This window comes from Capsicum annuum, chromosome 3, assembly GCF_002878395.1.
Source record: "Capsicum annuum cultivar UCD-10X-F1 chromosome 3, UCD10Xv1.1, whole genome shotgun sequence".
NCBI lineage: Eukaryota > Viridiplantae > Streptophyta > Magnoliopsida > Solanales > Solanaceae > Capsicum > Capsicum annuum.
Window position 1 is genome coordinate 33851929 of NC_061113.1, and position 11610 is coordinate 33863538.

At 30.8% G+C, this 11610-nt stretch overlaps 1 protein-coding gene across 1 annotated transcript; it reads right to left on the minus strand.

Annotated features, from left to right (window-relative positions):
• Positions 1-10932: 10932 nt before the first annotated feature.
• LOC107865476 (L-ascorbate peroxidase 1, cytosolic-like) lies at positions 10933-11410 on the minus strand. The gene is made up of 2 exons (XM_016711731.2): positions 11141-11410; positions 10933-11028 (listed from the first exon to the last, which is right to left on the minus strand). Exons 1-2 carry the CDS (start codon positions 11408-11410, stop codon positions 10933-10935), a joined length of 366 nt encoding a protein of 121 aa, XP_016567217.1.
• Positions 11411-11610: the final 200 nt, after the last annotated feature.

Consider the following 11610-nt stretch of genomic DNA (forward strand, 5'->3'; position numbering starts at 1 on the left):
TTGACTAACTTAAAAAAAGATTGATTGTGAAAAAGTGATTGATTTTAGGAAAAGACTTGTAAAATGAATTTGGACAACTTAGTAATGATTTTAACTAAGTCTAAACAAACTAATAACAAATCATGTAAGAGGGGAAGATGAGAAAATAAAGACTTAGACTATCGGACCCAAATCAATAGACTCTGTCCTAATCTAATTTGGCTTTTGGCCCACTTGCACCTGTCCAGTTCTAAATGTTGAGCCTTGGCCGTAACCTGTCCTAAACTATTTTTTCACGCCCGTTGGTCCAAAATCTGCTCCACCTGTATTAAATTTACAACTTTGTCTTTGAGACCCAAATAAATGAATAATGAAACAAAGAAATAAATAAATAAATAATAACAAAAAGACAACAGTAAATGGATAAATAAATAAATAAAATAAAAAATGAGACTTTTGAGTCTCTTTGCCACTTCAAAGACGAGCCTTTAGTCCATTCTTCTTCTTTCGACTCCCTGTATTCATTTGCCATGCAACTGATTTTAGACTTTCTTTTGGGCTTGATACGATGAGATGGGCCTTATTGGCCCATTATGAAATGCAAGGAAAAAGAGTCCATTTAGACTCTCAGCTGGGTTCATGCAAAGAAAAAGATGAAGAAATTAATATATGTTCACAAAAAAAAAAATTTGGACAACAAAGAGACATGAATCAAACTCATACATGGAAACCAAACAAGGAGAACATAAGGAATGATAATAAAAATTTAGACGAAGTAAAGTAAGAAGATGAACTGGATACCTTAATAGATTCAATGAATAGGTAAAATGGAAGGAAAAATTAGATGAACGCTCAAACCAACCAGAGAACTAACAAATTTGTAAGCCAAGAAAATCCCAGTATATTATAAGATGTTATCGCTTTATATCTAAGATTTGATAAAATCCAACTAGATGCAACCAAATTCAATTTTTACAGATTGGAGAAAAGAAAAGGAAGAAGAGATAATTCAAAATAATAGACTACTAATCAGATATTATGAGCCAAGAAATAATTTAGGAAATAACTTTAGTCCTAATATAAACTACGCTATCAATATCAAAGTAGCACGTTAAGAATACAACCACTCGAACTTGAAACATTAAGAGGAAAATAGTGGTTTACATTTTTTAACCCTATTAGGATATTGAATCTGAAATCAGGCGCTAATAAATGTCTATAAGAGAGAAATAAAGCAACCACTATGTTCGAACCAAAAGAAAAAAGATGGAAAAATAAGAAAAGAACTCACTTACATGAAAAACAATAAAAACAAAAGCTTTTGAAGCTACAAGAGACATGAAAACTTGCTTCTTCTTCTTTTTTCTATGGCTGTTAGGTTACGTTAAACACATTCGCACTAGCACATCAAGACTATCATTATGATGCCAAGAGAACATTAACCCTTAGTTTTAATTCTATCAAAACAAGAGACCTATACAATAAATCCTCCAACCTCTTTTGATGTTTCTTGCCAATGGGAACTTGAGGAACATCTTTACATACTCACGATAATTCGAAAACAAGCATAAGATATGGCAAGGAACGGGCGAGCCACTAACAATTTTTAACTAAGGTGACAAGGAAAACTTAAACAACAAATATTCAGCTAAATACCAGCAAGATCAGACTGTGATGTTTTAACTATAAAAATAATGGGTTGGCAACTAACGAAATCAATGTTGCAATGATTTTGAAGGCAAAAACTAGAACGCAAATTGCGAGACTAATAATTGAAAGAAAACTATGCGTTGGACCTTCAAACAAAATAAATACAAAACCATAGTCTTAAATCCCGCAACGAAGAAAATTGAATCACAACAGTGAACCAAACGAAAGAAGAAAAACAAATTGTTCATAACATATACTAAAAGGAACCTTAACAGCTAACCGACCAGATTAATATGAGGCAGTGAGTTCAAAATAGCAAAATCAAAGATACAACATTGACAAAAGAGCAAACATTGTAATTTACATATTGATCAGCAAAACAACGCAGCAACAAACATTTCAAGGCAATCCTACAGGCATCGAAGTCGTCTACAGCTACTCCCAGCAAGCAACATCATAATTACGATATTATAAGGAAGGAGATGAAGAAAAAAAGAAAATGATAACGGAAGTTAAAACGAAAAAAGGTGTTTACCTCTTTCAGAGCAGCAAAATAGGACAACAAGCTAGCATTGGGATTTGGACCACTACCCGAAGAACTTTGCCGCCATTTCGATAATTCTGACGATCTTTTCGAAAAAAAAATTAACTAAAAAGAAAACTTTTGCTTGATAGTTTTTCAATCTCCAAGCCTTGCTTCAAATTTCTCCACAGTGAACTATTTATAGGAAAACCAAAATATGGGGGATTTTCACCTTTCACTGATGTGGGACAAAGGAAAATTGAAGGGTCATTTGGAAATTTTTTAGCAGAGGATAAGGTTTTTTGAATGAGCTGGAATCGTACTATGAGAGATTCAAAATTCAATATTTGAATTCGGGGTATTTTTGGGTTTATCGAATGTCATTGTTGCTGTGTCATTTTATGACTAGTTCTAAATACTTCGCGGGTATTGGGTCGCTGGAATTAGCCGTTGTTGTTGTTGGACAGGTCAGATTTTCATTGACGTCGGGTCTGGGGTCGGGTTGAATTTGTCGGTGTTGGTGTGGTGTTAATTGTACGTGTTGTTGATGTTGAATATTGTCGTTGTTGTTCATATTTGTTGTTTAAAGAAAAGGGGGGACGTGCCCAGGTCGGTGTTGGTGTGGATTGGGCTAGGGCGACCAGTGTGGGTCGATTGGAATGGAGAAAATAATAGGGAAAATTTCAGAAATAGCAACTCTGTATCCTTAATTATAACTTTTATAGCAATAGTTTTATAATTACGAAAAATAGCAAATTGTATTTGTATTTAAGTAAAATGTTGCTATATAAATACATATACAAATATATATGTATTACTCATAAATACATATGCACAACTGAAAAATACATATTCTTCTATTACTATGAAGTGGGTAAAATATTGCTACTTTTGCTATAAGTTGTAATTTTGAAAAAGTGTTACTATTTATTGTAATTATAGCCTTAAGGATGCTAGTTTCTGTAATTTTTCAAAATAATAATTTGGGTCGTGTAGAATGGAGTGCTGTTGGGCTGAGTGGAGAAAAAAAAAGTTTTTGGGCTGCTTGGTTGACTGATTAGAGAGTTGTTGGGCTAGTAATGAAATAATAATTAGAAGAAGGGAAAAGGACATGGGCTGACCATTTTTAAGAAAAATGACCCACATTTAAAAAGGTGGACAAGATGTAGCTAGTCGGCTAAATTAATTTTCTTTTTTAGCCATTTGGCCCAGTTGGGCACATGCAGTCTCTATACTCAATTGATACACTTTTATACCAAATTGATACACTTTTATACTATATTGATACACTTTTTAAAAAAGAGAAAGGAAATTTTATGCAAGCACATGCAGTCCCTATACCCAATTGGTACTCTTTTATACCACATTAATACACTTTTATACTACATTGATACACTTGCAGTGTACATATACTCAATTGATACTCTCTTATACTAGATTGATACATTTTTAGAATGCATGTAGAAACTATATAGAGTCGTATAAAATATGTATTTAAATAATATTTGTAGTTAAAAATTGTATAGAATGTGTATAAAAATGTTATAATTATTATATAGAATATGTATATGTATAGAAATTGTATCATTATTATATATAAATATATATCTTTAACAATTGTATTATATTAAAAGTATATGATATTATATTTTATTGTATAAATAAGTAAAACTAAGCAAAACGAATAGTATATTATTTTAATAATGTTGGTGAATGCAAAATAATCTGAAAAAAAAAAAAAGCAATTAATCGATTGTTTAAAAAGAATAATCAATATTATACATTGATTATATATTTATTACAAATAAATTATATACAAAAAATAATAGGAATAAAAAATATAACGTATTAATTTTTTATCTATTCTAACTATAAATTATTGAGGAAAAAATGCCATAAATTATATTTAATTGTTAAAATAAAAAAAGTTTCTTTTTAAAATTTTAAAAAGAATAGCAAGAGAGAGTGAGAAGAGCAGCCAATAAAGGAAAAAAGAAAAAGAGAAAACAATGAATTGACATATTAAAAAAGAGTCGAAATAGCTAATTTGTGGAATTACAATTCTTAGGCCATTTTTGGAAGAATTTGTTTGACCGAGAGGTCATATTTGTCCTTTCCCCTTAAAGGAATGGGCTAGTTTGAAGTGGGCCGAATTAAGGGTATATTTGGGTAGATTGTGTATATTTGGGGTTATTTAAAAAATAACCCTAACTAATTTAAGAGTTGGTCAAATTTTATTTAATTTTCGATCAAATTGAAAATCAATTGGTCAATTGCGTTGCAATTGTGATCAATTTGATTTCAATTATGACCAATATTAAATAAATTAACTAAATTCAATTGAAATTAGATATGAATTAATACCTCGTTTAATCCTGAGCTTCTTGATTTAATAAAATCAAACACATATTTATCCAAATAAATTATTTTTTAGAATAAATTATATTTAAATCAAGACTTCAACCATTTGAATTTATTTTCAAAATAAGCTCTGATTAAAATCCGATATTCCACAAAATAAATGTTTATGCAACCAAATTATATAATCACGTATAATTGAATACGATAGTATATATTCTCTACTTAAAATGACAAAATTACGTGCATAAATATTTTGAAAAAAAATTATTCGGATGAAATAAATATTGTAATTTTATTTAAAATCAAAGAATTTTGAAATTAAACTTGATTGTAGAGGACAAAAATTAGGTGTCAATAATGTTAATAGGGGTGAAAGCTAAAAATAAAATATTTGAGAGATTCATATAATCAGATACTTATTAATCCAAACAATCGAAATAGTTTAAATTTTTCTACTCTGAACAATTATGTGTTTTCCATAAAAGAATTTCTCTGAATGTATGGAAAAAAGTTTATGGAAATACAACTTCACTTGGAAAAGTATAAATAACATAAATACCAACCTTTTAAAAGTAATTACACTCTCTTTCACTTTTTTAATTACTTTACTCTTTATCCCTATTAATATACATAACATAGCCGACATATACATAGCATTCTGTGTATATGTGGAATTTTTGTAATATGTTTAGGGAGTTGAGATTTTTTGTAATATTGAAAACATAAATTGTGTATTTGTGTAATTTTTGGATAAAATATTGATCTTGCAATATTGTAACATTCGACATAGATGGGTACAAGAACTTCTCTCTGAACTATGGGTGTCAAGTGGGTCGGATCGGGTACCCGACCCGACCCGACCCAGCCCTTGTAACTAACCCTGCCCGGTAAGTCCTAGGGCTTTAGGATTTCAGGTCTCGAGCCAGTTATTTTTTTAAAATGGGCCCGACTAACCCGGCCCGGACCAAGCCCGGTTCAGGCCTGCCGGTTAACCGGCTCGGCCTGAATACCTTTTTTTAAAAAAAAAAAAATTTGGGTCAAACTAGCCGTTGGCCCAACGGCTATATAGCCGTTTTTGGGTCCAAACGGCTAGTTTGGGCCCATTTATTAAAAAAAAAAAAAGTAACTTTAAAAAATATTTTTTAATCCCAAAAAAATTCTATAAATACCCTACAACTTCAAATCATTTTTTACACAATTTTTCACTCTCTCAAATCTCATTCTCTCTCAAATCTCAATTCTCAATGCTCAAATATTCAATATATTTAATTTCTTAAAGTGTTCACTTTAATTTTTTAATTTTTCGTTTACAAAGTACGAGCGGAAGTTTCTAAAGTCGCAACCTTCGGATACTTTCAAAATTTGGTATTTTCGTTCCATATCTTACGTTTAATTTTTATTTATTGTACTAATTATTTAATATTTAATTTTATTATATTTGTGTATTTTGAATATTTTTAGTTTAATTTAATTTATATTATGGATAAATTAAGAAACCTCGCTACTAAAGGTGTTAAAATTTTTTGTCCCGAAAGCGGTAGTGGTAGTAAAAAGCGAATTACTAGCGGTAGAGGTAGTTCAAGTAGTAGATATACCCGTGTGCCTTCGCCTCCGGTACCACTTAGTACACCTTTTGAGGAAGAAATAGGTGTAGGTGCTCACGATATGGATTATGTAGAAGCTCAGGAAAATTACGGTATAGAAGAAGAAAATGAAGTAGATGCGGTTAATTTAGACGAAGATAATGAAAATATTGCTGAGACACCCGCAGTAGGAGATGTTAACTTTAGATCTGAATCGGTTAATCTCCCTCCCCGTCCTCCCAGTGCCCCAAGACCTCGTAAAAGAACTAGTGTTGCATGGTAATTTTTTGAACGTATATCAGATATTGAGGTGCAATGCAATATTTGTCAACAAATATATAAGCATAGAAGTGGAAGCAAGCAAGGGGGTATGGGTACGTTAATGAGACATATAGCTGAAGATCACAAAAGAGCGTCAAATATTGCACAAGGCGGTGGGGATGTTGGTGGGCCAACGCAAACTAGAATTGACCCAGCAACTGGTCACGTAGCGAAGAAGTATAATAAATTGAGGGACTGGGAAGAAATAGCTAAAATGGTAGTTGTAGGTTGTTTGCCTTTTAGTTTTCCTTCTTCTGATGTCTTTATTCGTTATATACAAGCAATTTATAATCCTATGTTTAACGATATTCCTAGAACTACTTGTTGGTCTGATATTTTTAGACTACATTCACAATATTATTTTTATTTATCAACATTGTTAAAAAATATTCAATGTAGATTATCCCTAACTTCTGATCTTGGTTGTGCTATAAATAAAAATGATTATTTAACCGTTACTTGTCATTTGATGGATAGTAATTTCGTGATGCAAAAACGTATTCTTGCTTTTTTATATGATGAAGATCGTAAACATACTGGATAATTTATTGCTGATTCTATTGTTAAAATTGCCAGATATTATGGTATCGAAAATAAAATTTTATGTATTGCTTTTGATAATGCTTCTAACAACAAGACTGCTATAACAAAAATAACATCTACGCTATCTCCGCCCTTGCCTGAAATTTTTCATATTAAGTGTGTATGTCATATATATAATTTAATTGTAAAAGATGGTCTTGAGTTTTTTGAGCTTTATATTGAAAAAATTCGTCTTGCCGTTGGTTTTATTCAAGGAAATAATCGTAGATCGAGAATTAGAGAATTTAAAGTTAAGTGTCAAGAAAATGGACTTACACCGATTTTGATGCCTGAGGAAATTGATACTAGATGAAATTCTACGTATGAATTTTTAAAAACTTGTTATAAATATAGAATTCCTATTACACTAGTTTTTAACCAATATTGCGGTTCATTTACTGATTCTGCTGATTGCATGCAACATAATTCTGATTGGGTTGTAATTAATGATCTTGTTAAGTTTTTAGAAAAATTTTATGTAGCTGCGGTTGAATTTTTCGGTGCTTATTATCCTACTGTTTGTAATATTTTGGCATATATAGCCGATATTTCTGGTTTGCTCAAAGAATATAAAAATAAAGAAAGTTATAAAGAAGCTGTTGGTGCTATGTTTACGAAATTTAAAAAATATTTTTTTCCGATTCCCCTTATTTACTTGGTTGGTGCTATGCTAAATCCGTGCATGAAATATAATAATATGTGCCACTTTAGTACTCTTATTTATACTAACTTAGAAATAAATACTAACCATGATTCTGAACAAGTATAACCTGATTTGTGGACGGCTACGGCTGATGCAAAGGATTACATAGAAAAATTATATAATCACTATGCTGATTTATTTGATTTAGTCGTACCTACAAATATCACTCCAACTATTGCTCCTCATCCTCCCGAGGAGCCATCATCTTCTAAAAGGCCGGCACATAGTGGTTTTTCTAATTCGTTTTATGATTTAAATTGTTGGAACAGTGTTGATGAGAGAACTTACACATCAACTTATCGGGAAGAGCTGAACTATTATCTTCGCACGGCGCCAGAGGATCGCAGACGACGTATCAACACGTTGGATTGGTGGAGGAGTAATGAAACACAATATCCTGTGCTTTCAAGATTAGCTAGAGATATCTTGAATGTTCCAATGTCAACCGTTGCATCAAAGAGCACCTTTAGTCAGGGACGACAGCAGCTTGGAGACAACCGACACTCATTGGGAAGCAATGCAATGAATGTTCTAGTTTGCCTCAGAGATTGGATTAGATCGGAAAGAAGAAACCAAGGAATGGAACTGGAGCCGAGCGAAGAGCTGAAACTTGAAGAAATTATGACTTCACAGGAGAACTCAGCAGAATCAAGTCCAATGCATGGTATTACCCCCGTTGACTTCGACTATCCTATGCAAGTTCCTGTTAATATTAACATAAATGTGTTGAAAAAAATGATGCATAATTTATAGATTTTTCATTCATGTAAATTATAAATTTTGGATCATTTTGCAATCAATAAAATTTTCCAAATTCATTCACTCCTTAGTCCTTGCTTTTTATATTTTTTCATTTAACGATTTAAAATTTTAAATTGAATTTCTAGTTTTCTACTTTAAATTAAAAACTTACTTATAATATATTATTAATTTACTACCAAATATTATTAATTTATTATATTAAGTAGCATATGCTTTGTATATTTGTGCATATATCTTCTAAAGAAGTGTATATTTAACGTATATATGTGTATATGTTTTATAAATTAGTATATAAGTATATCTATATATATTGTAATGTATATATAATGTAGTATATTTTATAAGTAGTAGTATATATACATTGAATGGTGCGTATACACATGTATATATCTTCTATAGAAGTGTATTTTTAACGTATACATGTGTATATATTTTATAAATTCGTATATAAGTATATCTATATATATTGTAATGTATATATATTGTAGTATATTTTATAAGTAGTAGTATATATACATTGAATGGTGCGTATACACGTGTATATATCTTCTATAGAAGTGTATATTTAATGTATACCTGTGTATATATTTTATAAATTAGTATATAAGTATATCTATATTTATTGTAATGTATATATATTGTAGTATATTTTATAAGTAGTAGTATATATACATTAAATGGTGCGTATACACGTGTATATATCTTCTATAGAAGTGTATATTTAACGTATACATGTGTATATATTTTATAAATTAGTATATAAGTATATCTATATATATTGTAATGTATATATATTGTAGTATATTTTATAAGTAGTAGTATATATACATTGAATAGTGCATATACACATGTATATATCTTCTATAGAAGTGTATATTTAACGTATACATGTGTATATGTTTTATAAATTAGTATATAAGTATATCTATATATATTGTAATGTATATATATTGGAGTATATTTTATAAGTAATAGTATATATACATTGAATGGTGCGTATATATGAGTAATTGACTAATTGTGTATATGTGCATATATTTTTTAAATTCTAATGTAGTATATACTATATATATAGTGTATATATATTATTTAACGTATTTATAATGTATATAGGTGGGTATATGTAATGTATATTGAAAGAATTTTTTTTTTTTATATTTTTGACCTGGTTTGACCAATATTTTAACCGAGTTTGACCGGATTTTGGTTGGTTTGACCGAATTGGATTAAGTGGGCCGGTTAGGGTGGGTTTTAATTTTTTTACTATTGGGCCCGACCCGGCCTGACCCACTTAGACCCCAACCCGGACCCGGCCCGGCCCTCAACCCGATTAAATAATACGGGCCGGTTCCAAGTTGGCCCGACCCGGCCCACTTGACAGCCATACTCGAACTATTACATATATCAATATTGTTCCATTTTCGTTATTCATTTCATGAGTCGTGAGATCAACAAATATTATGTGTAGAAAAGATGTGAGCTGAAAAGAAATGTCAGTATATCGATTAGTACAATTAATTAATGAGGAAGCTCCAGCTTACATTAATGAAGGACAATTAAGGACATTCTCTAAAAAATTTAATAGACAAAACTCAAGCTTAACCTTGTTGAAAGATTTTCAACCGATTCTTCACCATAAATCATGCAAAAATGCTTTATTGGTGTTATAACATTATTCTTTGTCAATCCTACTTATTTATTTGAAGAATGACTAAACAGAAACTTTAGTATAATCTATCACTTTATTATACAAAATTATGACCTAAGAAATTGCCTATTTTCTCTATTCAAGGTATGAATTATTAGAATTTCATTAGGACTAATACAATACTCTATCCTTCTCACACTCATTTGTAAAATCATACTGAATATGTTATTGTTAGATGTTTCGTCTATCAAGAAGATGTCAAAAAGATGAGAAAGCATTCTCAAAGAGGAGATTTTAGAGGAAAACTAAGCATTCCTGGACTATTGTTGGGCCCAAAACATTGCGTTAATTAGTAAGAAAAAATAAAGAAAAATATTTCAAGAGCAGCTTAAGTATGATAAATAGTTCGAGAAAATTGTGAAGCTTATGCCCATCATATCAATCTTAGTTAACCAATATCAATAGGGTTGTATTACACAAATAGTAGTGGAAGAGACTTTTGTCAAAAGCATAAAATTTGAAAAGAAATTCCTGGTATCACATGTCAGTATGTCCTCATAAATCAGGTCTCAAATTTGAAAGTAAGCACTATTACAAGTCGATTAGAATTGCTAAAAGCTACAGGAACTTTTGCCACAAAAGTCTTAGTTAACCAATACCAATAGAGTTGTATTTCACAAATAGTAGTCGAAGAATTTGTCAAAAGCATAAAATTTGGATAGATACTGACCAGTATCACATGTCAGTATATCCTCATAAATCGGGCCTCAAATTTGAAAGCAATCACTACACATTAGTCATTACAAGTTAATTAGAATTGCTAAAAAGCTGCAGAGATACTCTGACTAACCTCTCTGTCAGGGTGAAAGGGAACATCAGATCCTCTAGTAACTTCAACAGCAACAACACCAGCCAACTGCACCAACAAGTAAATAACAAGTCAGTTCTGCACTTTGTTTAAGCAAATAAAAAAAACATAAAAGAAGTACTAAAATACTAAACAAAACGATCAATACAAGAGTACATACTTGATGGAAAGCAACATAGGAGAGGGTGGAAAACTGCTCCTTAATGGGCTCCAAGAGTCTGATAGCAATGTCGTTATCATTGTTTGCACCATGTGATTGCTCAGCTCTGAACCTCATGGTACCAAAAGGACCTCTAGTTTTGGAGCACACATCATAAGTGTCAGCAAAGTGCCATATGTGACAACAGAAAACATCTATAAGATCATGGAACAACTTTTCATTTTCTTTTCTTGTAAAAAAGTAACTGCTACGATCGAGTTGACGTGACATTTCCTATTTCAAATATGGTCTTTAAAATCACGGAGTCCTCAGTCAGGAGAATACTTTTTTTTTTTTAAAACAAATTTTAAATTTTATTGATTAATTAAGAAAATCAAATACACAACGAAGCCCCAACTGGCCCAAAATAAAAACAAACAACTAAACTAAGAAACAAAAATCTAATCTATGGCCCAATTTGATGAAGATCT

Coding starts and splice junctions, on each gene's coding strand:
- LOC107865476 (XM_016711731.2), bottom strand. CDS start 11,410: ATGTCACGTCAACTCGATCGTAGCAGTTACTTTTTTACAAGAAAAGAA. Junction 11,029..11,140: donor CCTATGTTGCTTTCCATCAA/GTATGTACTCTT, acceptor TTGTTGGTGCAG/TTGGCTGGTGTTGTTGCTGT.